Here is a 27462-nt window from a genome sequence, read left to right on the forward strand (position 1 = left end):
AGCCAGGCAATCATCATCGGGATGTGTTCGATGTGCATCGAAGGTCTGGCCAGGCAACAAGCGGCATAATGCCAACCAGTGGCATTTACGCCGGCAAGACCACCTTTGCCTCGACTCTCCTATCTCTCTCTATTTCACTTGACGGTTCTCTGTCCCACCAACGATGTTCTTTCTTTTCTATCCCTCTTCTTTCTCCTCTTCCCTCCCTACTTACGTTGCTGTAGTCATTCTCTCGATCTTTTTCCTTCTTTCTCTCCGTTTCGATCGTGGTCGAGGTGCACGAGCTGCTGCTTCTTTAGCGTTCCATTACCAGCGTTCTATGGAATGCATCGGTCTCTCGCAACACCTACGAACCTGGAATTCGCGGAATCAGACAGAGTCTTTGGATTTGATACCGTTTTGGAGTAAACTTCTCTTTTCCCATTTAAAACCGCAGTAGTTCGTTTATTCTTGTGGAATAGGTAGCGTATTTTGAAATCGGATCACAGCTGTCGTCGTTTTAACGAAATTTTGTTTTCGTCGCAATAGCTTCTCTTGATTTCTGGATCACGGCCAAGAATTGTTTCGAGTTCGTCCTATTCACGCGGATTTGGATTCATCCTATTTATTCGGATTCGGGCTCATCTCCTTTGCCGTGCTACGGACGCCGTGCTGGCGGACGTATAACAAGGTAGGAGCAGCCGCAGGAATTTCCTTCGGCCGGTAGTAAAATCCTCTTCTACCTAATTGTACGTGACTCATCCGCATAATCTTGCTCCTTTCTAATAAAATCCCTGGACCATGTTGCTCCGGGCTGCCCGAGATTAAACTATTTTTGTTTCAAGAGGGAAATTTTTTAAGAAATCTGATCGTTCGAGAAGAACCAAACAACCATCCAGGCAAGGAAGAAAAAACAGAAAAGTATAAAATAAAAAAGAAAGGAAGAAAAGAGAATCGAAGCGAGTGTTGGTCAATGTGGTCGAACTTCTCTCTTTCCGTCGGTAGTCGGTAGCTAGGTATACGAAGTGATCGCGTGGTGGTGCTGACCTATGGTGGCAGAGAAGTAGCGGTGTGTCGCGTAGAACGGTGCCAGAGTGGTGGTGAGCGGCTCGCCTTGACGAGAAAATCACGTGGCCGCGGGAAATGACTTGTTATATAAACTAATGATTATCCGGGTACTTGTGCATTGCCGTGTGTCTAAACCAATGAGTCCGGCACAGGTTGATCAGCCCTCTGCTCGCTACATATGTACACACAATATCGATAGTCCCTGTACGGTAATCTGCAGGGTCCTCGATTTTCTCTGGCGACCGGGACACAGACCGCATGCACAGCTCATTATCACGGCAGCTCATTTAACTTACGGCCAACAGATAACACGCGAGATAACGGATAACGCCCCCGAGACGCCGCTCTAATAATAATATATGAGGCAAGCAGGCGTTGCGGCCACCTCGATCGTTCCCGAGCAGGAAATTCAGTCGGCAGATAAGGCCCAAGGAGATCGAGATGTCACGTTGGAACGCGAGATTCATCGTCCCGCAGCTCGTGCAACTTTACTTCCTCGCACTTTGAATATGCAAACAGCCTGTTGAATGTTACCGGCATCGGGAACCGATTGTCAGCCATTCGTTTTATAATCCAAAACACGTAGTGTTAATGTCTCGTCGATTTTGAAACGAGAATTTCAACCTTCGTTCGTTTTTTATATAAATTTGAGACGATGCGATAAATGTAAAAAACAAAACGCTTGCGAAAACATATAAATTTATATAATAAACGAACGTATAGGAATTTTGTTTCGCTTTAATTTCCAATCTTTAGTAAAAATATCCGAAACTTTGATTATCCTTCTATTTATTTTTTATTGTATATAAATTTTTTTTATAGTTCTGTTAATTCAATACGTAGGGCAAATTAAGTTAAGAAAATGAGGGACGGACGATAGTTAAGGGACCTTGACTCGTTGCCTTCGAACGGGAGATCGTTAACTGCGGATAGAACGAATGACACCTTTCGATTAGATCGTGGATTAACGATCTCACGCTCGATGTTGATTGGCTTTCAATCTGCCAGGAATTAACTTCTGTTACGAAACTACTATTAAATCTACATTAGTCGGTACGAAGATCTAGACATACAATGTCTTTCATATTTTTTCAATAAATTGTCTTCGCAACATAAAATAAAGCTTTAACGAAACAACACCTACAAACCTAAGCATTGAGACATCGGTAAAATGCATAGTAGCTAATCACCATATCGAAGAGGAGAAATGAGCTCGTATGGGGAAAATCGGCGGCGTATTCGCGGGCATAGAACGATCGAGATATCGGGTAGGCCATGGAAGTAGGTCAACGTCGTGTGGGCAAGACGGAGAACCAAGTTCAGGGGCGAACTGCAGCGCCGTGCCCGAAGCACACGGACTCTCCTGGTGGCTTAGGTTAGGTCTTCTCACTCGTTCTTTCTCCAACGTGCATACCTCCCTCTCGAGAAGGAGGCGCAACGCGCACGCGGACACGATGGAGCGAACAGAGACGGCGGAGGCGGTCTAACGGACTTCTCTGGTCTGCCTAGTTTTATTTTTCCACTGGACCCGGAGCGTGTGGCCATTCGTTCCGTTCCTCTCTCGCACTCGTCCTCGTACACCACCACCCGGTTGGATACACTTCTACACGCGGCTGCCGCCGTCGAAGAGGGAGAGAGTGGCGTTTCACGACATCGTTCTCGTTTTCTCTTTCTCCCCCTTGAAACGATCTTGGCCTAGGCGCTTTCTCCGTGGCGAGAAAAAAGGGGACGATCCCTACAAGTAACGTTTTCGGATGAACTTGGCCCAGAAATGGCCCCCAGTGGAAAGTGCAAGTGAAACCTCTCTCTCGAAAGAGAGAGCCGACTATCGTTTCATCTTCCACTTCCATTTGTTCCTCTAACGTAGTCACATTTCACGTTCTATCCAGCGAACTCTATGAGTTCCTCGATACGATCGATTGTTCCGCGTGAACGTGAACTCGCTCCATTTCCTTTCTTCATCTTCATTGCCGTAAGATCGTTCTTAGTAAATTGCCTAAGGCGAGAGAATCGTTAGCTCTCAGGATTACTCGCGGTATCTTTTCCTATGACCGTTTCTACGAATCCGATCCATGCGCAGATCGAATGGACAAAAAGACGGAGTTCTGGCGTCGCGACCTCGGCGAAATCGTCGCGAAGGCCGTTCGACACGGTTCGCGCAGCTGGTTCGCAACTGGACGCCGGAAGATATATTGTATCGATTAGCAATAAAACGCGCACACCGTTCGCGAATAAACGGCACAGACAACTAGGTTGCTAGGTAGGTGGGTGAAGTAGGTAGAACGTAGGTAGCCGGTAACGCGTCACTCGTCTCTCTGTTCCGCAGCCCTGTGTATATGTAAGTACATAGAACTCGCGCGCCTTTTATCGTTCCAAGTGTTTCGAAAGCAAGCGAAATGCTTCAGCAGTTGTCAGCTGACGTTTACATCGTCTTGTATGTTTTCGGTGATAACTGGCTGATTTTATCTACGTGTAAAGATATATAGGCGTTATTAAACGTATGGAATGGGCTTGAAAGGAGGGGTGTCGATTCCACGTGGAGGTCACGCGTCCCTGAGGATCGCGGCTCCAGCCAGGGCGTGGTTTCTTATGCAGTTTTTACCCGCCTAGAATGCACCAGACGACCTTCGCTAGGATCAGGATATTCCGCTTCTATGACTCGCTCCCTCGTTCTGCTGGTTCACCTCACCCACCGCGCCCTCATGACATCCCATAACCACTCTCACTGCGCGATTTCGCTCCGCGCTGATTTTCCTTTCTTCTAATCGTCCAACGATACAAATATAACTATGTTAATGATATCGGCACCTGTCCATTCTCTTTTAGATGTACCACAATTCTATGAAATTCTACGAAACGCGTACAAAACATGTGGAAGTAACAACGGTACGTTTTCTCTTCTTTTGCAGAGAGACCAGCAACAACGTCACTGCCGTCCGAGGAATCCGGATCGTTGCGCGATCGAACCGAGCTCGCGACCGCGATCCATGCCCCTCGATAGAAGCAAGGAACACAAGAATGGAAGCTTCGCACTGCCATGGACATCAGTCACCTAGTCGCTGCTGCTCTTCGTTCGTCGTTTGTCGAGCAAGCAAGTGAGCGCGAGGACTGGATGCGTTTAAACCGTCGAATCTCGCTGTTGCACCCGGCGGTCTGCAGGGTTGTCCGTTTCGACGCGCGTTCGTTTAACTTTCAGCCGCCCTTTCATTTATAGCGCAGGCGACCTTGAAAATGTTACTATTTTTTTTATTACTATTATTATAATTATTTAAATCGTAATATTAAGGGGCACTAAGGCACCGTTATAAATAATATAAATATATATAATATAAATATGTACATGTATGAAAACGTAGGTGCGGACGAAGGATCCTAAAACACAATGACTGCGAACTTCCGCATCCCGTATCTCTGCTACCGCTGGAAAATTGTTGTCATTACTCTCCGATAGTTACTTGGTTACTGTAAAGACACACTACATAACCACACATACAGATACACCAACAGACGCGTTCAAGTACACGCGATGTACTTACACACACACATACACACACACACACACACACACACACAGAAGCATACACTGGCCGTACAAACACCAGGACTAAACATGTATCCAGTTGAATTTACTAAACGTTCGTCGGCTTGTTCGGCGGGTAACGTGTATCCAGTCTGATTGCATTTAAAAGCAGAGTAGAACGTGGCCAAGCACGTTTTAGTAAATTCAATGAAAAATGTTGTTCTTTCCGTATGTTACTGCTACCACCGCTATTACTACCGCCACTATATCGTCGCCTGTTACACCGCAATTACGCGCTACCAGTATACTACTTATTCGCCGATATAGCCGTTACGAGACGTAAACACGGCCATTGGAAAAATACATGTTGTCCCTCAATTATAGCGAACGATTCCAATACTATTGAGTTTCGCGTTTTCGAGATCGCTGGTGACCTGGTTGATCGATCATGAAACTCTACGATACTAGCGGACAAAGAAAAATGGCAACAACCTGTTCTCTCTTCGACCCTTATATTACGAAATTATTCTTATCCTATTCTCTCTAGAATATATTTATTATGAAGCAAACAACAACCGACTGTGTCTTCTCTTATCCTGTTTTGCCTCCTACCTATGAGAAAATCTCTGGCATCTAACGAGTTTAAGAAACTATCATCGGGGAATAGCGATCGTTATCGGATATCTTGACGACCAAAGTTTTCGAGCACAATGGTACACGGTCACCAGTGAGTCGAACGTACCGAAAACGAACGAGGCTCGACGAACGAAGTAAAGAATCGAGAAGAAAAGGGAAAGAACAAAAAAAGGATTCTTCGATTGCCTATTTTTCGTTGAAATTGCGCACATGAGTGTTCGTTGACCCGTTCCTCTACTCGCGCTCGCGCTACGTGTTCGTACGAGCTGCACGCGAGAGAGAATGCGCCTCAAAGCACGACGGCCGGCCAACAGGAGCGCGGTTTTCTCTCTTACCGCCTCTCTCCTTCTCCCTTTTCCCTCTGACACTGTCTCTTTCTTTCCACCTTTCTCTCTGTCTGTGGTCGTCAGGAAGCAGTTACTGTGCGGCCGCGTGCATTGTTACACATAACTTCTTTCCATCCTCGGCGTTGTAACGCGCGCGATCCGCGCGTTTTCAGCCACGAACACGCCGCGCGCTTTGCATTCCACGCGCACACGTCGCGGTTTTTCGCGGGCCCGTCCCACGATCCCGATCGTTGACGTTTCCACCGAGTGGCGACTATTGTCATTGTTCCGAACTTCGTCTCGACTACGACGTTTAGTTACCGTGATCATCCGTGAAGATGATTCTCTTGCGGCGGAACGGAATTATACAAAGAATCGGAAGAAACTTTGGTGTCGAATTCGACCTGCTATATACGATTAATGGATTTATGGCACGGATGATAGAAACTCTGTATGCTTTGCAGAATATAAAATTATAAACTTTTGATATCGAATCGAACCTACAATTTATGATTATGAATTTTATGATTATGAATTTAAAATTAAACGATTTTGACGTCAAATTTGATTCGTAATCTTTGATTATTCTCTCGAAGTCACTTTTTTTTTATAACAGTATCGCATAAATAACATGTCAATCTATCGAGCGTATAGAACTCCATTACCTCTGTTTGCTTGGTTGATGCAATAAACCCGTTTATAGCAGTGATTCCTTAATTGCCTCGAGCAATGGCTAAATGAAACGCAAATATAATAAATTACCTACTGAAATATCAGTACACAATGTTCCAGAGTTTATAAACCCAGTTTATACACTCGACAAATTTTAAATAATTTTTTTCCTGTTTTCCTTTTTGTCAGTTTCTGTATCTCGTACGATCGTTAAAGCCCGTTATTTACTTGATACACCTTAATTGTATCTATTGGAGCGACGTTGTGTTAATATTATCTTTACAAGTAGCGTCGTTATCAATGATATTACGTTATTTTCACCTCGATCGCGATTAACGTTACGTTCGATTGTTCAAGCCGCGTTAACGATCTCTCCTCGGACCTGGACGTTCCACTTGGATGTCCTCCTCTCCTCGCCTCTCCTCTTCCTGCTCCGCTCGGTACGGATCGCGATCGCACGTTGTAAAACAGAGAAGCGAAGCGAGAAGAAGCGGCAAGCCGAGGAGAGAAAGACGGAGAGAGGAAATCGGAAGGTTTGCGTTGTATGTAGTTACGGCGAGAGAAAGGAGAGATAGCCGAATGCATCGACAAAGCGAGAGAGAAAAGAGTGCAGTACGAATGCGGGTTCGAGCGAGAGAAACAGAGACGGGCTCGCTGCACACAGATTCTATACACACATATCCATATAAAAAAAAATATGAGTAATATATATATATTTTTTCTTTTTTCGTATTTTTCTGTTCGGGGTCGAATCGCGAGGAATGGGTCGGGCGGAAGTTTACCGAGAAATGGTTCTGGTAAAGTTCTACGTAACGCGATAAAATCGTAATTTAGTTTCATAGGACCATGAAGTTTGAAGTAAAAGTTAAGTGAAAGGAAAGCAGGAGGCTTCCTATGTTTAACGTTGATATAGATTGCTGAAGTTGCGGTAATCATTCGCGTGGAATCCTGGAATATGCAGTTTTGTCGCGCATTGAGCGCACGTGAACACGTGCCAACGTGTATGTTTCCCCGTCATGATCCTCGTGACCTTTCTGTGGAACGCAACGATCGATAGATCGATAAGTTTGTTACCGGAGGTTACGCCAGGAAGACCGTGTTCACCATTTTCGCTGCTAATATCCAATCTATCGTTCGGTTAATTAGCAACGAGCCTGCGATACAGTCAGTTCATCGTCCATGGAAGCGCACCCTTGGGTTATTTTACTTCTTTACCATCCTAGATAAAGAAAATAGTGTATCTCTTTCCTTATCGTTTACACCTTGTTTCTCCTCGTTTTCTTGTATAATAAACTACGAGAGGGTAGAAAAGGAGAAAGAAACGCGACGACCGATCAAACGTCGTTGTTGCTTTCCTCTTTCCTCCTGCCACTTTTTCTCTTCGCGACCGCTTCCTGCGCGCCTCTAGCTGGCCTTCGAGATGGAAATATTTTCGCTGATCACGCTCTATCGCGATTGAGTCATTTCTAAACGGGGTACATTTCTTCTTTCCTTCCTTTATCGATACTTTACAAAAAAAGAATATTTCCATACCCTCTAAAATAGTACTTAATCGTCCATCTCGAATATAACCCTAATCGATAATTATATCGTATTAGCAATAAATCAGCGATCGTATCGTATCAACGATAAACCTTTCGAAGCTTAATTATGACTCGGCCTCGGCATCGATGTCGAGGAAGGCAGAGTAGACGAACGAGCTGAAAAGGCAGCATATCGGCGAAAAGAATCGCTAAATCTCGAGCACGTGGCGCTGGCGGTCGCCGTGGGCCACCCTTGTTGCCCGATAAAATCGCATGGAGGCGCGAAAGGGGTAATTTTTACGGGCACCGCGACTAATCGCAAGGGATCGCCGATCGGCGGCGCACCGGGGCACGTGGCACGCACTCTCTTCTCTCTTTTGTTTTTGCAGACCTCCAGGCGACTCGGCACTAGGTTACTGGGTTCTCTTCTCGGGTTGCCTCCTTCCCCTTCGTCTTGCTGCCCCCACCACCAACACCCGGCCAACTCCCGGCTCTCTTTCCCTCGACCCTGACGGTGTGGACGCGGCGAACCGAGGTATACCCCGGATATGCGAGATGCACCTTTGCCCGCGCTGACATAACGTATCGGGTTATTTCGCCACTGGCCGAACCTGATCCTTTCGCAGCTTTTCGCCGCCACCAAACGACACCCTGCTTTTGTTTCGGCCCTGGCCTCATTGTTAGTGACACGGAATCGGGGGAAAAGTTTAGTCCGTGTTTAACGAATGACAAATTGAAATTGTCTCTGATCTTGATTCGTTCGTTCTAACCACGCTTCTGTACGAATGTTTCATCAAACGTAACTCGATTTAAAAGTCAAAGAAATTGGAATAAAGAATGTACCTTATTTACTTGGATCGGCCGTTTCGTTTACCATTGGACAATAAAAAATAATAAAAGAATAAGTAGCATTCTAACGAGCAAAGTCGAGGCCCCGTCCTTGACTTCCGGCAAGAAATGGCTGCGTTTTTCCGAGCAACGATTCAGGAACTGGCGTTTCTCGTGAATGTTCTTGTGCCGCGTTCAATTGCGAGACAATGAGAAGAAAATTCGAACAGCCTTCCCGAGATCGTTAAAGTCGATCGCTTTAGAAGCGAAGCTTCCAATTGTCTACGAAAATTCTCGCCTGTTTTGCGTACGTGTCAAGAAAGAAGAAGGTCGGGGAGGGAAGAAAGAAGCGGCAGCGTTATTTTTAACGGTCCCAGGTAGGTTCCAATTTTTCGCGATCCCGTTAGGGGACCCTGTTCAAGAAAAAAGACAAATCCGTGACCTCGAAGAGCGCAGCGAGGTGCACCGTAAACGCATAAATACGAAAAAGAAAAGACGGCGGAAATTTGCAAAACGACGACAGAATTACGGTTCGCGACCTTGCGTCGTCCATTTCTATTCGACCATTGATTATTTCTTTTTCTCTTGTCCTTTTTTCGAGGAAGGCAAATTTTATGCGTCCAGACACGCGCTGTCGCCTCTGCTTCTGCTCCTTCTATTTTTTCTTTCTTGCTTTCCGCGTTGCATTCTGCAGAATATCGACTTTCGACGCTTAGCATTCCGCAGCGGTACCAGTTCTCCTCGTTTGGCACCGGAACGAGGTGATAAACCCGAGAAAAGAATCGCCCCCGTGTAAACCAGGATCTTTCTCCTCCTAAAGCCTGTATCTTTGTTGCTCTCAGTCATGTTCTTCAAGAAAGACTTTTATACACTTTCAAAAATACCCTATTGTCCAATTCACTTTTGATTTTCTTTTCTACCTGCGATAATAACAGCAGGGAACGATCGATTAATACTATTCTGATACCGTGGAGAAATGGAAAGGTGAGCGCATTATGAAAATGATCGCATTATGAAAATGATCGCATCTAGTAATCGTATCTGCAGCCGAGAAAAACAAGCGAAATATGAACAGTTAATTTTTTTCAAGCCTGCATACCATAGTATATGATTCACAATTGGAAAAATTTCCAAACTTTACCATTTCCAAAATTCACGGTGTTGTAATAATCATGACGCCCTGCAACCAATTATCTAACTAGCAACTAAAGAATCTACCACGAAAAAGGTACCTAAGTAGTCGAACCTTTCCACAATTCAATATCTTCTTACCAAGTACGTTTTACCATATTTACAATTTCTGGGCCCCGCTGACTTTATTGCAGGACAGCTGAAAACATAAAGTTTTGTTTGCTTCCAAGACAATCGAATGCGCAAGGAGACCTCTGTTGCGGAAACTCGTCGCCTATTTCATTATTCTTAAACGTAAGAATTGAACCCCGGCAATATTGATTAATTTAACGACAGTGTCGTAAACAAACCAATTCGTATTGCAGATTTTTAAAATAATATCTAAAGGACAATGCTTTTTACTGAGACTTAACAAGGGGTAGGTTTGCGTTGAAGCAGTTTATTGATACACAGTTGTTCGTCGACGTCGAGGATTAGGGCTAATGACAGCAATTACCATTCTACATAAAGCAGTAGAAAATACGAGGGACAGTTGTTTAAGACGAGTGTTTTTACTACAATTATGTGAAATAGTGTTTTACGACATTGTTGTTTAAACTGAAATAAAATCAGGTTTAAGTTTCGTACAGGTAAGGTTGAAGGTTCGGTTTTATTATTGTGCCATCGTCCCTTTCACACGCTTATTCTCCATATTTTTCCTGGGAAATATCGTATCCGAATTAATTCCCAAAAAACGGCGTCCACTCCCAACTGAATGAAAAAATAGAACCAGAAGGTTTCCCAAACGTAGCACTCGTGAGAAAACCAGACAGGCCCTCGAAACGCGGAAGCTGCGCGTAGATTACACGGATCACAGTTAGACGAGGGTTTCAAGGAAGCAGGCGAAGAAGAAGCGTGAGCGGGACAACAAAGAGGAAAGAAAAAAGAAGGGGGAAATGCCGCAACTGCATCGCCACCACACACCTCCAGGGGCAGCTTGCTGGCGAGCTGACCTAACGGGACCCTCGTAACCGCCCCATCGCGTCGAGGGTAGGGGATCAAAAAAAGTTTTGATGAAAAAAAGAGTCCAGGTTAGCTTCAACCCTTCCGCATACCAGCGGTGGAACAGCCGTTTAGAAAGTAGAGAGATTCTTACCTAGCCATCATCAACCCCTTCTACCATTTCCCTTCAGCGTCTTTCTTCTGCCAGATTTCGTAGCTTCCTATTCCCTCTTTCTATTTTTTTTCTTTTTCTTTCTTTTTCCTTTATTTCTTGCGTCGGACGTTGGTTCTTCAAAATCACGGACCAGCTACTCGAGAACCAATTCCAGCATCTTCACCAGGTGCCTGGAAATTCGCCGGCTGCTTACACCCGTTTCCTGCATCTTCGTAAACCAAGATGGTAGGAGGATTGAAAGCAATTACGATAAAGTAACGTTTAAAGAATGATTGCGATAGCTCACCGAGGCAACAAGGAAATTAATCGAATCAATGCGGCGATCGTGCGAATATGATTTTCATTCAGAGTAACGGAGTTTTTATGGAATACGGAAGGTATTTACCTCGTTTTTGCATGCAACGATCGTATATTATTCCTACTCCGTTTCGCATACTTTGAGTTAATTCGCAAATTACCAATCATTTCATCTGTATCGGAAATATCGACTGTGGAATAAAGTTTCTTTCATCAGTTTGCTATTCAGAACAAATCCTGTATATCGGACGAAAAATTCGGATTATCGTTACACTCGTTTGATCGATCAAACGTTTTTTCCAGACAAATAGGGTGTATTAAAAGAAATTGATACACCTGCCAGAGTAACATTCTTTATCGCTAATATTTCTTACGGAGCAAAGGCACGTAAGAAGAATGATTGTTCTCAAGATCGTTCGAAGGTCTCGTTGCGCGTCACTGCAACATTGCATAAAGCAAAAACGCACGATCGAAGAAATCGATGACCTAGAAGCCTGATAAAAAAAGGTGACCTTATAGACAATGGCTTATGTTGTTCCTGTAGCAGTTACCTCATCAACCCAAACAATATCTTTTACCAATGTCCCGATATCGAATTCTAATCCCAAAGTTGTAAACTACAGTGAAACGTTTAGCCTGGACCGACCATCCCAAACGTGACAAAGCGTCCAGAGATGTTTCAAAGGGAAGAACATCGATTCCACGCTCAATCGTGTTCTCCTCGACTCATTTACACCTGTTTGGCCCTGTTCAGCTATCTGGTCGATCGATAGCTGTGTGTTCGAGAGACACAGGTGCACTTAACTCGTCCACGTTTGTCACGTGATCGTGAAGAAAATGCCGCGCACCTTTGTCCGTTCTTTTATCCTTTGCCGTTTCTTCGTTCGTTTTCCTGGGCTTGTATGGTGCGGTGTCACGCAAGAGTGTGTATTTGTGTATACGCGCCGCTCATTCGTCTTTTCCCGGCGTCCACTCCATATCACTTTCGGTTTTAAGGAAGCCTCCCGCGGCGTCCGCGCAGGAATGCATGAAATCCGTGACGGCACCACGAAGGAATCTCCCTTTCGAATCGTCGAGGACGTAAACGCCCGCTCGCGGGCTCCCTCTTCCCTTTCACGCTGATAAGATTGCTCCGAAGTAACGAAAAAACGCTCGTGTATCGACTACCTACATCGTTTCCACCCTCTCCATCCCCTTTGCCACTTTTTCAAGGTAATCAACGAGGCCGGCTTAAAATGGTCACGGTAGAAGATTACAAAATACTTCCACGTTGATAAGATTGTATGGAGGAAAAAGAAACGCACCCTAATTTTCGACCCCGAGAACTCGCGCAATTACGATGTTTACGAGACTCCATGTAATATACGTTTCTTCGCCGATTTTTTTCAGCCGAGTTTCAACCCTTTTATGATATACCCGGCACAGGAGCGATTCGGACAAATAACCATAAAAGACAGTGTTGCACCCTTTTTCAATTAGTATAAGATAGGATTATTTAAGTCAGATGGATATTCGAAACAAGTTGAGTAATAATTTGCCTTGTAATTCGCCAAATTCGGTTATCAACGATTTTTGAACGATCCACTACTTAATTCGTTATCGATGATACGATATTTTGTTTTGTGGAAATTATCCTATCTTTATTTTTCCATCATTCTTCGATACATCGTCGCAAAGCGCTCGTAAAAGGGGGAGTTTCGTCGAATTTGAATTATTACTGAGGTGGATTGTTATACGTGTTATTTTAGTAAAGAGACGAGTGATGAAATTGTAATAGTCAGTGTATATTAAAATTACTTTAAATATAAGTACAGAGATAGTGTTACGCCATGCGGCTTGCCATAGATCATATTCTTAACCGTCGGTCGCGGCACTACAATGTCGCGGGCGGATCGTCGCGGCTGCCCGACAAACAAACATTGTAGTGGCAAGCGCATAGTTTATTAAGCAGGGCGACCTCCAGAAACTTCGATTCGTGGCCGTTATTTTATCCGGCGTAAAAGAATGTGGCGTGATCCGAACGTAGTGGGGGTCGCCTTCCAGAAAAAACGGAAAAAATCGAAAGGCGGGCAGAACGTTTCGAGAAGCCAAACTGTCAATACATATCTTATATCGCGCATTACGTAGTTACATTTCTTTTGTTGTTCCATTTATATCCTTCTAATTAATAAGTTGTTGAAATAAACGTTAATTTATTAGTGTTAACACAGTGCTATATTCATTAAACCACCTCTGTTGTCCTAAACGAAACAGGGGAACGACTATTTCGCGGCGTCGATTAACATAATCGTAGCGAGAATTTACAACTCTCGTTGACGTGCTATCTCGCGATCGCGTCTCTCCGCGAACGGTCGAAACATTTTTGGTCCTTCGAGCCGGATCACGTGCCAGTGAAGAGTGCACTTACCAGTGACCACACAGTGCCACGTGACTTTATCAAGACCAGCAGCGGGAGCAGGAGCAACCACTACTGCGAAACCAGTGACGTCAGGCGCGTCATCTTCGAAGAAGCACATCCCATTGGCAAGGGAACACAACCACGCAGCCTTCCGCCGCAGCTGGACAGTCATCAACGCAACGAATTTCACAACTTAATAATACAACCGAACGAGTGGCCGTCGGGAAGGAACAAGGCGTTCCTCGCCAAGCATACACGCGACCTCACGCCGCACGATAGTAAGGTAAGCTCGATCCTTATTTCGACCATCTCCTACCCTCGGCAACGATGACAAGCGAAGACCAACTCATCTCCCTGCGTCGGAGACGAGGCTATTGTAGCGGCCGATTCACATACGTATCGAACCGACTGGACGAGCACGAGCAATCCGAGCGTCAGCAAAACTCCTTGTTAACGAACTACGAGAAACAACTGACCGAAGCTGCGAGTCAATTCGAAGCGATCCAACTCGAGTTAGAAGTATTAGACGAGGAGGAACAAGCGCGCGGCTTCGAAATAAGGAATCAGTACGTCGCGGTAGACATAAAGCTACAAAATCTTCTGAGGAACGCGCAAGCAGCATCGCCATAAACATCGTCGACATCCATAAACCTTCCAACCTGTGCATCATCCGCAAGTTTAAATCCGATAGCCATTAAATTACCAGATCTTCGGCTCCCTACTTTTGACGGAAGCTTAGAGAAATGGAACACGTTTTATGACACCTTTTCCTCCACAATCGATAAAAATCCTAGTCTCACTGACATACAGAAATTCCATTACCTGCAGTCCGCCCTGCAAGGAGAAGCAGCCGATTGTTTAAACGCGTTACCCCTTAGTAATGTAAACTACAGTCAGGCTACAGCCGTTCTCAAGGAGAGTTTCGAATGTCCACGATACACAGCTTTCAGTCACTGCATGGCAATAATTGATTATCCAAGGATAACCAAAGAATCTCCAACGGAATTAAGGCGCTTAGTCCACACATTTAAACAACACATATATGCATTGAACAAATTAGGAGACTCCTACCCCGATACCAGTGCTGTGCTCACCAGCCTCATCCTCTCTAAAATACCACTGAGTATCCAAAAGCAATGGGAAATGACGCTGCCCAATAACGAGGTGCCTCCGTACATTCACTTACTAAACTTCCTAGAGAGATTAGCACGAAGCTCCAGACCGATCACCACGGTCAGACAAACAAGAGAATCACCGGAACAAACTACTCCGGTCCGTCAACGCGCATCACGAGGGCATGCACTTACGGCGACACAGGTTAATCCAACATGCCCCACCTGTCAAGGACCACACCCCATTTGGAAATGTGACACCTTCAAAACCAAATCCCTTCGCGAACGTATTCGGGAGGTCAAAAGAGCATCACTATGCGTCAACTGCCTCGGGAAAGGGCACACAACGCGGCATTGTTTCGCAGGATCATGTCGCGTATGCGGAGAACGACATCATACAATGCTGCACAGGACAAAACGCCATTCAGGGTCTCGTTCCAGCACGTCCAGCCCGAAATCTTCCCCATCAAATAGCCGATCCACAACACCTTCTTTGCCACCCTACGTATCACCCACTCGTTGCAAAAGGCACACAACAGACCACAGATCGGAAACACCACGAACAGCCGCGTCTCCAAGTCCACCGCCCATTGACAAACGAACACACAACCAATGACGCCGACGATCGACGACTCCGTTGATGACCGAACATATCAGACCAATAGCATCCGAATTACGGTTCAATGATCTAGTCCTCACAGCGCAGATTAACATTTTGAATGATAAACATCAACCAATCCGTTGTCGAGCGTTGCTCGACACCGGATCCAGTATGAATTTCATTACCGAGGAATTAGCAAAATCGCTAAAGATAAGGCAAAACAAATGTTCGGTCCCGATCGGAGCTCTAGATACCTTGACAACGACTTCTAAGCGACACGTCACGGCCACGATCACTTCCACTGACGGTACATACACGCGGACATTAACGTTCCTTATCATTCCAACCATATCAACCTCAATTCCCAGCGAACCCATCGATCGTTCGACACTTGAGATACCAAAAAATCTCAAATTGGCCGATCCACGATTTCATTTACCAGCTCCGATAGATGTACTACTAAGCTCAGGTTCAACACTCGCGTCGATGTGTGTGGGACAAGTCAACCTCACGCAGCCAGACGAGCCTGGACTGCGTCTGCAAAAGACGCGATTCGGATGGGTAATCGGGGGGAGTCCAACTTCCCAAACCGCGACAAACATATTTCACACCTCCACGACGACTTTACAAGCAGATCTCGCGCGGTTTTGGGAAATCGATGAAGGACCCTCAATTAAACATATCTCAGAGGCAGATCGACGATGCGAAGAACACTTCCAAATCCACACCCGACGCACCAGCGAAGGACGATACATCGTCGCTCTACCTTTCAACGATCAGCTTCAGTCACTCGGATCCTCTAAAACGCTGGCGAGTAAACGACTCGCCTCACTCAATCGCCGATTCCAGCACGACAAACGCTTCGAATCAGAATATCGAACGGTAATACAGGAATACCTGGCATTGGGACACATGACGAAGGTCAATGACAACCACTCCGACGATAACGGATACTATTTACCCCATCATGGCGTGACCAAAGCATCGAGTCAAACCACCAAACTCCGTGTAGTTTTCGACGGATCGGCACCAAGCACTACCGGAACCTCCTTAAACGATACACTTCACACAGGACCCAAGTTACAGGAAGATCTATTTTGTATATTAATTCGATTCCGCGCTCATCAATACGTACTCACTGGCGACATCGAGAAGATGTATCGGCAATTCCTCGTACGACCAGAGGATCGGAAATATCAAAGGATATTATGGCGCAGCGCGAGTGGAGAAACAGAAACATATGAGCTTAACACTGTAACGTTCGGTTTATCCGCAGCCCCGTATCTAGCTATTCGGTGCCTCAAGCAACTGGCAGAGGACGAAGGACATCGATTTCCACGTGCAGCACAGGTACTGCAACGGGATTTCTACGTCGACGACGCTCTCACCGGAGCTGAAACGAAGGACGAAGCCCTCACGCTCAGAACAGAACTCACCAAGTTACTTCAGCTGGCCGGCTTAAACATACGAAAATGGGCGTCAAACGATAATGACTTGTTACACGGACTTTCCTTAGAAGAAACAAATCACCAACATTTTTTGGGCGACTCGCAAACCTTGAAGACGCTGGGGGTGTTTTGGAATTCATTCGACGATTCTATTCTTTACTCGGTCGAAGTCAAACCCACGCCCTCGCGAGTCACGAAACGAATCATCAGCTCGGAGATTGCAAAAATTTACGATCCGCTCGGTCTGCTCGCACCGGTGATTGTTCGGGCCAAGATGCTACTTCAACGAATATGGTCGTCGAAAATCGATTGGGATGAATCACTTCCGATCGAGTTACATACAGAGTGGGAAAGGTACTATGCCCAATTACCCTTATTAAACAACGTCAGGTTCCCACGCAAAGCAATAATCGAGTCCGCTATGGAAATTGAACTGCATGGTTTCTGCGATGCCAGCGAAAAGGCTTACGGAGCCTGTGTTTATCTCCGAACCCTTACCATCAACGGCCGTGCTTGGACCCAACTTTTAACCGCAAAATCGAAAGTCGCCCCACTCAAGTGCCAGACCATTCCTCGGCTCGAGCTGAGCGGAGCACTCCTTCTTACGTCCCTGATGTCAACAGTACAACAAGCCCTATCACAAAAAATTACTCGAACTATCTATTGGACCGATTCCACTATCGTCCTCCATTGGCTCAATACATCACCTCACACCCTTAAAACATTCGTCGCTAACAGAGTCTCCGAAATTCAAACAAAAACCAGCATCCGCGATTGGCGCCACGTTCCTACCGACGACAATCCCGCGGACTTAATATCACGCGGCCAAACACCCGAAGAGTTCCTGCGCCCAACCATCTGGCAGCACGGTCCTGCATGGCTCTACCAGTCGGAAGGCTATTGGCCGACATGGGCTCTAACACCGCAAATTGAAGTACCGGAGCAGAAAGGGGCGATTTGTCTGTCCGCAAACCCCGCCGATTACAGTTTGTTGGAAAGGTATTCATCCTGGCCCAAGTTGATACGAATCATAGCTCGTTGCCTCCGTTGGAGACAGGAAAGGAACCGAGCGGCACCCCTAACCGTTACCGAGTTACGCATAACGCACAATAAACTGATAAAATTGTTGCAAAACATCCATTTCTCCGAGGAAATTCGTACACTCCAAAAAGATCGGAACGCGGCGATAAAGGGTAAGCTCACGCGACTCAATCCGTTCATAGACAAGGAAGGAATATTGCGAGTCGGGGGTCGACTCAGTCATTCGTCGATGACCTTCGCCCAGAAACATCCCATAGTATTACCCAAGTCATCCGTTACAACACGCATCATAGAACACGAGCACAAGATCCACATGCATTCCGGAACGCAGGCTACGTTATACGCAGTAAGACAAAGATACTGGCCCGTCGACGGTCGAAGTCAAGTATGGCGGGCGATCAAAGGCTGCGTCCGCTGCTGCCGCGCTCAACCACCGCCGGTAGAATACGTGATGGGTAATCTGCCGGAGGCGCGAGTAACGGAATCTCGCCCATTCACAAACGTCGGCGTCGATTACTGCGGGCCGTTCCACATCAAGGAAAAACGAGATCGTAACCGTCGTCAGATAAAGGTATACGTAGCCATTTTCGTATGCCTAGCAATTAAAGCGGTACACATCGAGCTCGTTGACGATCTCACTAGCGAAGCCTTCATCGCCGCTCTTCGCAGATTTATCGCTCGACGAGGGTATTGCTCCACCATCCATTCTGATAACGGCACCAACTTCAGAGGAGCAAGCAACGAATTACGAGAGCTTCACGATCTATTACAATCGGACGATCACAAGAAAAAAGTAACCGCATTTTTAGCCGACAAACAAATCGAATGGCGCTTCATTCCCCCTCATTCACCGCATTTCGGTGGGCTATGGGAAGCAGCGGTGAAGTCATTCAAACGCCACCTCAGGCGTGTAGCCGGCAACGAGTTACTCACCTCTGAACAATTGAACACTCTCATCATAGAAATAGAAGCAGTCCTCAATTCCCGCCCGCTAACTCCTATCTCCACCGATCCAAATGATCTCCTAGTCCTCACTCCCGGACATTTTCTCATTGGCGATTCACTAATGTGCTTACGTGATCGAGATTTCAGAGACATTCCATCGAACCGACTCTCCAGATGGCAGCATATCCAACAGCTTAAACAGCATTTTTGGAACCGCTGGCATAAGGAGTATTTGAACGAGTTAACCAACCGAAATAAGTGGAGCAAGGGTGGACACGGCATCCAAAAGGGCACAATCGTCATCCTCAGAGAGGACAACGTACCCTCCATGCATTGGCCTCTGGGCCGAGTTATCAAGGTTCATCCAGGCGCCGATGGTGTCATCCGGACAGCTACAGTTCAGACGGCAAAGAGCGTTTTGGATCGGGCCGTCAAAAGGCTTGTCCCACTGCCAATTCAACCCGATCTCGAGAAACCCGAACAACTAGCCACCGAGACGAACTAAGATAGGAACTTCAACCACATCTCGCTAATTTGATCGGTACCCTCTCAACGGGGGGAGAATGTTACGCCATGCGGCTTGCCATAGATCATATTCTTAACCGTCGGTCGCGGCACTACAATGTCGCGGGCGGATCGTCGCGGCTGCCCGACAAACAAACATTGTAGTGGCAAGCGCATAGTTTATTAAGCAGGGCGACCTCCAGAAACTTCGATTCGTGGCCGTTATTTTATCCGGCGTAAAAGAATGTGGCGTGATCCGAACGTAGTGGGGGTCGCCTTCCAGAAAAAACGGAAAAAATCGAAAGGCGGGCAGAACGTTTCGAGAAGCCAAACTGTCAATACATATCTTATATCGCGCATTACGTAGTTACATTTCTTTTGTTGTTCCATTTATATCCTTCTAATTAATAAGTTGTTGAAATAAACGTTAATTTATTAGTGTTAACACAGTGCTATATTCATTAAACCACCTCTGTTGTCCTAAACGAAACAGGGGAACGACTATTTCGCGGCGTCGATTAACATAATCGTAGCGAGAATTTACAACTCTCGTTGACGTGCTATCTCGCGATCACGTCTCTCCGCGAACGGTCGTAACAGATAGTGTATGCCAATCGTTATCGTCGCTCGCTATTCGATTGTATGTCTCGCTATAATGATTCGCTATAATGCTTGCTATACTCGTCGCTATACTGATTCTGATTGTCTCTTAGAGAGCACGTTCGTCTATTTGCATCGATTGGCGGGCTTACAAAAAATTCAAATGCAACTCTGGTTGACGATTACAAATAACGGAGATAATGTTTTGTTCAGAGTTCGTTTACTTTTGAAACTAGCAAATCAAAAAAATGTTGACACTCCGAAGCACAACAATATGAGTCACTTGCGATTCGAATCTTTCATTGACTCATGTGCCGCTACATTACCACCCCTAATCAGTGTCGTCGGCGAGTGGTAGTGATAGAACGCGAAGAAAAGACGAGGCACGTTCGCTCGCCGACTCGCTGACCCTTGAAAATATGCGGATAAGCAGAGGAATCCTCCGGTATTCAAGCCGGCTCAACATTTCGTGACGCATCGATGCTCAAGCGCGGCGCGCTCATCCGCCGGATAGAACCGCATCACCGATGAACTGTGCAACGAGCTTTAACACCGGCGCCTTAATTACACGCTGTCCTGTTCGAGCGCTAATCGCCGCTACTTATATACCTATGTTGTCGAAACGAGCCTCGAGGATAGGGTTGCCACGTCGCGTATTAGCCGTTTCGCCAGAACCAACAGTTTCGAGAAGAGAAAGACGGCAACAAGTTACGCGAAATGACGTGCAAGACGATAATTATTAGAATTTACGTGCGTTCATGATCGATATCTTAATCTGCTATTAACGTCTGTGGCTTAGGAGAAGAAAATCTTTCAATTAAAGTGCGTAACAGTTGATCTTTGGATGGGACAACATTTGCGAAACGTGATCTCGTACAAAATCATTAGTATGCTTCTGGTTGCGCGTACCAACCATAAAATGGTCAAGTAAGATGTAAATATATAAACTGGGAAGGTCATTCACCAGATGCTAATATAGTAAAACACTCGTAGTATACCATATTATGAGAGAGTTGTATCGTCAATTAAGGAATAAACAATTTTGGAAAAACTTTGCAGGTGAAGCTTCATCATCGTCCATCGTTCCGCGTATCATTCGACATATCGTTGGTGGTCCTGAAGCTTCTAAAGGTTCTATAGAGGAAGCAGTCGGACGACATTCATCGACCGTAGTCCATTTAACGAACACGAAGCCTATTGATTTCGAATGCAGCGATTGCTAACCGTCCGTGTCGTATCGTCTAGACGCTTCCGACGCGATTGAATTCATTTCGCGCGCGAAACCGCCGATGAATGGACCATGTATTCGGATCTGAATGAACCTACTTTCAGCTTCGATCGATATGATCACCAAAGTATCGTACGGAAAGTTTCCTTTTTGCCGATGTATCCTTAGTAGTGGCGATGTTAACGCAAGCGCAGGAGCGTCAATCGCGTTTTTGTCCAACGATATTGCATTCTATGAACTGTTGCAATGATCGAGGAGAGTCTGAAAAGCTAGTATCCCTTTTACCAGCCGCGATTTCAATAAATTCCGGCTCCAGCATCATCGAGTTTCGTTAATTAAAATCGATCCAAGGAGAGACGTGACGTAGCAAGTCGGCGCATCGATTAAAATAATAAATTCGAATAATTGCGCGACGCGTATCAATCTTGGTCCATTAACGGGAGCCGATATTTTATCGGAATGTCCGCGAGGCGCGATCGATTACGCAAGAGCGAGCTCTCGCGTCTGAAAAATCCCTGGCGAAGAATGCAATCGCAGCGGATCGCCAACGACACGACGGAAAACAGAGACGGAACGAGAACGTGAACGAAAGAAGGAAAGAAACGGCACGGGGAAAGAGGAAGAACCGGCTGGATCGAAATCGAGAACTGGGAGAAAGGAAAAAAGGACGAAGCAAGGACAAGGAGGATGTATCTCCCTCCTCCTTCCTTTCCTCTAGTTTCTTCGCATAGGAGCACGGCAATTCCATCGTGGTCAGATCCTAGGTAAGGTCGTTACTCACATCGGGAACCAAATAAATTCATGTCCTTTCGCAACAACGAACAGCATCGATGCCAATCGGGCAGGCAGACGACTGAGGGCGTAGGGCAGTCGTAGAACAATATGGTAACCTTTCATTTCATCCTCGTCAGAAGAACGTATCGAAGGGGGCTCGATCTTCGACGAGATAATGCACAACCGATCCGCAAGGACCATGGTCGAAGTGACAAGTATCTCTATCCTGCCGTCGATTTGTAATGTGAAAAGAGAACTCGAGTTCTGTCGGTTGGTTTTACGCAAAGTTTATGAGCAACCCTTCGACGAAGCTCGGAGAATAGAGTCGTTAGCGGGTTGTCAAACCGCGGAGATCTTGCATCATTTCACTTTTACCTGTGTCGTATTTCTCTCGAGGGTGCCCCTTTCTATTCGTGTATCTTTTTTTCTGCTCCTTTCACTTTCTCCGAAACCTAGTTCACCTCTGTTCCTTTGCCGCCCTTAGTCATTTCTTTTTTTGTTCTTCGCCTTCTCCCATCCATTACTTTCTTCGTCGAAGGGCCACCTTCCAAGCGTTCGTTATCGACCATATCGGATCTAAACCCGCGAAACAATAGACCACCGAACTGTTTTCTCGCACCTGTCGCCGTTACCGATCTGGAGAGACGAAAAGAGTGACCTCGTTAAGAATTTGACAAGAATTCTAAAGGTTACTCTTCAAGTACCATCGACGATTGCCAATAAATGGGATTACTATACCGAACACAACTTAAATTTATGAAAGAAATATTAATTTTCAAACCTATAACCTTCCATTCTCTACAAAATCTCTACCACGATCTACGTCTTTAAGTTTATATTCCCAAAGCATCAACATTGTAGCTTCTACGAGTATCGAGAGATTCTACTCGACCAATCGACCCGCTCGCCAGTCGACGACCGTTCGCTTCCAGCGAGCGCCGTTCCAGTCGCAAATGTCAACCGTGGCAGGAGGGAAAACGCAGCCGGAGGGAAGGAAGAAAAAAAAAGGAACGGGAAAGAGACGAGCGACTCGTTCGAAGACGATTTTGCAAGGGAGCCGAGCACGAGCCGCGGGGAAATTGGACGCCTCAAATGTCACATATCCGCGCGGTTCGATTAAATGTCGCCAGTGAGGCGCTCGCGACTCTCGGCCCGTAGCACTCGATACGCGGCGCGTCCTTGTTGAAATTAAATTGGAGGGCCTCGCGGCGCACGTAGAAAAGATCGCTCGACGAAAGGAAATTACGCAATTCACCGCAAAAGCCGCATTGGCAACCGTATGTATCCTGTCGTCCCGCTACGTATCGATGCAACGAAGATCGATTTCTCGTTACGCAATCGCGCACAGGTGGAGAGGGTAGAAAGAAAGTGGCGACGAGCGTTAGCGGTTCGGGAACTTTCTTGCATCGTAAACGACACGAAGCGACTTCCTCTCTTCCGCAAAATCGCCATCGACAGACGGGCTACGTTAGATGGATTTTTAACGATTAGGGGAGCGATATGATGGAAAGTGGAAGGAAAGTTGCAAAGAGGAAATCCGCCGTGTAACCTTTTACCGTTTTCTCCTCGAGAGTGACAGGGAAATTCATTTATTCGCGTGCCGTTCGCTTTGTTGTACTTTTAGTACTCTATGGTGAAAGGTAAGAATTATAAATTAAGGAAATGCAAAAACCGAAAGGTTTTTCGAAAGTAATAGGAAGATCCTTTTATTGTAATGATTTAGGATTTTATTATAATTGCAGTATTTTATCGCAGGAGCAAGCGATGATTGGTAGTAACGCTTTTCGCTTATTTAAAGGCAACGTTGTTTAAATTTTGATCGAGTATCGTCCGTAAAAGAGGCGTATTACAGAAGATTTTGTTCCACTGATCGATCGTGTAAGCTGTAAACAATGTTGCCGCGACAGATGGGTAAGAAAACGTAAGGACGTTGAAATTACGCAAGCGACTCCCGGTGAAGTTGCACGTTTCATCTGCGTATCTTCGAACGCGTGATATGACACGAAGTGCAGGAGGTAGATTCCTTGTGTTACAGATTTCCTTCCGGTTGTGTAACAAGCGCCCGGTTACACCCCATCCCTTCGTCTAGTCAGCACCCCCTCGTTGTGTTGTCATCGACAAAGGATCTGCAGTTTTCGAAGAGCGTTTTTTGATAGTTTCCGACCGATCTAGGAAAAGAGGGGAAAAAGAAAGAAAAAAAAAAAACGAGAACGAACGAACGGTTCAGCGGTTGCTTGGATGGTTGTCGACAAACGCCGACAGTTTTTCGGTCCCTTGAGTGTCCATGCACAAGCGGGAGGGAATACAAATGCAGGAAGTTACGCATCCTGTGCGATCGATCTATCGCTCGCAGGATCGTGCTTCGGCCTTTATTCGACCGGTCCTGGACACTCTAGACGCAGATAGAGAATATCGATCTTAGAATACTTTCAAATATTGCATTCTAATTTTACTTTTGCTAAGGCAAATGCTACGTGTCTAGAAAATGAATTATTACAGTCCAGAATTTCTCATCAAATATTTCTTAGAGGAGCGATATGATATCTATGTTTGTTGCGTGTCATTCTACTATGTTGTTGTTTTATGTTTAATTTTAGTGGAAATTAATGCCTTACGTAATTATCAATGTTTCGCTAATGATCTGCTTCCAGAAGAAAACATTAATCTTTCCAAGAAGCAATTATTATAGAAGAAATCTTCACCGTGAGAGATAACGCTAATAATGTGTGAGAGTGTTTAGCAACGCTTTGTTAGCAAGCTGCACAATGCGGACGATGATTCTGTTAAATAAGAAAACGAGGAAGATCATGGTGGTTTTCGGTGGACCGTGAGAATTCGTGGTTTAAAAAAAAGCCACAGGGCATTCAGGATGATGACGATGATTTGGAGTACAAACGAGGCCGAACGAGAACAGGGAGAAGGTTTCTGGAAAAAGGGTTGCGCCTTCCTTCCGCCGAATCGAACCGATGTTTCTTTCGGAATCGATTAAAACTTGCGAGATGAAACGATAGTCGACATTGTACAAATAAAGTAGAAACAGGAAATCGTTGCAACATGTTGAGAAAATTGCATCAAGAGTCCGCAGATGCGTTTTATAGACCTTGATGGATTTATTAATAGATTCGCTGAAACTTCGCGCATTGATTGCGCTTATCCTTGCTTTAAAATCACTGACTTTTATTTTTGCTCGTACTCGATATTGAATGGTACAATAAATGAAGACAATTACAAATTGATGAAATTTTGTATTATGCTTATTGACAAAAAAGAAGATCGTTGCCATGAACCGTTTTATGTCTCCAGTACAGTGAACATTTAATAAATAAATTGTAATTTCATATGATATTAAAACAATAGTATTAAAAAATTTCATCAATAATAAATTTCTTAATATAAATTGACATTATAACGATTATTAAAAATTTTTTTGAAATATATAGATACAAGAAATTGATATAAAAGTTAAAGTGATAAGACGAAGGATCTTCTAATTGTTTCGTACGGTATATATCATAATAACAGTATTATCGAATGTGAATAAATTCCCAAGCTTCACACCTCACACAGAAATGTATCATTGCAATTATGCTTCACAATTGACAATATAAGTAGTCGAATAAACGCTATCCATGAAACTCTGTACTTTCTACGGAAACTCTGCAGTTTCGTCTAGTAATGGTTCTCTCATTTGTAAAATACCCTGTTAAACAATTCTTATCCAGCCATGTTTATGGCAGTAGGGAAGAAACTCCTATGGTCGAGCGGTCTAAAATACTAAAACCTAAAGCGGATTATGTCGATTCTCAGCTAGAGTATGAACAAGCTTATGCCACTATTCGCGATGACGGATGGTACCTGAGGTGAAACCCTTTCCGTGTCCGTTTCAACATGCGAGAACAGGGAATTATCTGGCCTACCTTTCGGCTGATCATAAACTTTTACTGCGTTTTCTGGTCAGTGCGGTTTTTTGCATCTGCCTACCGAAAGAAAGGTGAAAGGATTAAAAGGGACGTTGGTGCCAAGCCTCGTTAAGAACTCACTATAGAAGGGTTGCATGGTATGATTTAGTCGAGAAAGGTCCGCGTAAATCCGTAAATGACATATTACCATAGACCCTCTGTACTCATGGAGTCCCTAAAGAACAATTCCTTATGGCCTGTCATGGTAAATCTTTGCTCGAACAGTTTTAAGTTTCGTATGGACAAAATGCATCTTTGTTTGCATCGTTGATTTGATTTTGTCTTCTATTCTTTTTCTCTAGTTAGTTATTTCTCTTACTTATCTAGTTAGTTCTCTCTAATTAGTTATTTATGATCGATGCTATTGGTTTTAAGGAAAGTTGACGTATATTTGAAGATAGTCGAAACAGTTGAATAAACGAAATAGCATAAAAATTGTAGAAGAACAAGGATGGCATACAACGTTATGTATTATTTATGGTAAGTTGGTAAATGTCTGTAGATAACACTTAGAATATTATAGAAGCGGAGCAGGTACCATCTTCAGGTAGTATCCTGAAGCTCGGAAAGGTGGTACTGAAAGTAAATTCGAAGCAGTTAGAAGAAGTTACCGACCATAGGACAGTGGACAGCACAAGATTACGGCATAAACCAGATAATATATATTTTCGATTTTTATTATAGAATACACAGATGTATGTACAGTAGATGAAATACAGAATAAATATCTCATAATGAAATGTTATACTCTACGAAGACTCTAGGAACACTAGAGGTATCTTACTAAGTATAATTTCCAACGTTACCGATCTAGCACGAAGTAAGATTATATTCGCGGTTAAAACTACAATGAAATCAAACTATGAAATCACAAAATAGGCAGAATTAATTTTTACCTATTTCGATGCATCTTTATTGTTTACAATTTTTTAAATTTGAAATTTCCTTATCCCTTCTGCCCTTTTCTTTGTTCTTTTTCATATAAAGAAACTGGAATGTGATATTATATCGGGTATCATATAGTATAAGAATAAGAGCCTTCTATCGATAGGAAAATGATTCTTGAACTAAACTCGTGCATAATCACCTCCTCGTGGTGAGACCTGGTAATTGGCATGGTTTTCCAAAAATTAATCGGTTGATTAATCTTTGGAAAACGATACCAAGCCAAGAACTACGCAACAGTTCAGTTTGGATCGCCAAAGGCCACTAAGAGAATTTTGTTCAAACTAATTGATAGTCGAAAACTAGTATTAAAGAAGTGTGAATTTAGTCTTAGTTTGCAGAAACTATTAAAATGATAAAAATGGATATCGTATTAAATCGTTGAAGTTGCCAATTTACGATAAAATTAAGAAATTGTTCAATTTGATTTTGTCATAATGGAAAAACCGTCGTTTGCTATGTCAAAAGATCGTTACCGTTTGATTAACATCTCGTCACCTTGTCAAGGTATATAAGAAACACGGAAGTCGCGCGCGAGCTCTTTTGTGCCCGAAATTCCGGAGGGTGAACATCGAAGAAGAATTTAAATATAAGGTAAATAAAAAAAAAATCAAATAACAACATTGCAACTAGCAATTTACAACGTCTAAACCATTAATTTACAACACTTAAGCTATAAATTTATAACATTTAAGCAATTAATTTATAACATTTAAGGAATTAATTTATAACGTCTCAACTATTAATTTATAACATTTAAGCTATTAATTT

General features: G+C 44.5%; 2 protein-coding genes and 1 long non-coding RNA gene across 3 annotated transcripts; all 3 read left to right on the forward strand.

Moving 5' to 3' along the window:
* The first annotated feature begins 2380 nt into the window (after positions 1–2380).
* Positions 2381–6300, forward strand: LOC117205662. The gene is made up of 2 exons (XR_004487265.1): positions 2381–3385; positions 3957–6300. It is a non-coding gene; the product is annotated as an uncharacterized LOC117205662 (long non-coding RNA).
* Positions 6301–13861: 7561 nt separating this feature from the next.
* LOC117205755 lies at positions 13862–15262 on the forward strand. Its single transcript, XM_033444464.1, has 2 exons — positions 13862–14100; positions 14212–15262. The coding sequence occupies exons 1-2, from the start codon at positions 13862–13864 to the stop codon at positions 15260–15262; spliced, it is 1290 nt and encodes a 429-aa protein (XP_033300355.1).
* A 643-nt stretch (positions 15263–15905) lies between these two features.
* On the forward strand, positions 15906–21008 carry LOC117205756. The gene is made up of 4 exons (XM_033444465.1): positions 15906–16061; positions 16139–16346; positions 16524–18596; positions 20845–21008. The coding sequence occupies exons 1-4, from the start codon at positions 15906–15908 to the stop codon at positions 21006–21008; spliced, it is 2601 nt and encodes an 866-aa protein (XP_033300356.1).
* The last annotated feature ends 6454 nt before the right edge of the window (positions 21009–27462 follow it).

This window comes from Bombus bifarius, unplaced genomic scaffold (genome assembly GCF_011952205.1).
Source record: "Bombus bifarius isolate JDL3187 unplaced genomic scaffold, Bbif_JDL3187 scf7180000007992, whole genome shotgun sequence".
NCBI lineage: Eukaryota > Metazoa > Arthropoda > Insecta > Hymenoptera > Apidae > Bombus > Bombus bifarius.

Bases quoted from the DNA above. Each gene is read 5' to 3' on its own strand.
- LOC117205755 (XM_033444464.1), top strand. From the start codon at position 13,862: ATGACAAGCGAAGACCAACTCATCTCCCTGCGTCGGAGACGAGGCTAT. The intron at 14,101-14,211 runs GTACGTCGCGGT...ATCATCCGCAAG, and splicing joins GGCTTCGAAATAAGGAATCA to TTTAAATCCGATAGCCATTA.
- LOC117205756 (XM_033444465.1), top strand. From the start codon at position 15,906: ATGAAGGACCCTCAATTAAACATATCTCAGAGGCAGATCGACGATGCG. The intron at 16,062-16,138 runs GTAAACGACTCG...ACGGTAATACAG, and splicing joins ATCCTCTAAAACGCTGGCGA to GAATACCTGGCATTGGGACA. The intron at 16,347-16,523 runs GTATATTAATTC...GTTTATCCGCAG, and splicing joins GTTACAGGAAGATCTATTTT to CCCCGTATCTAGCTATTCGG.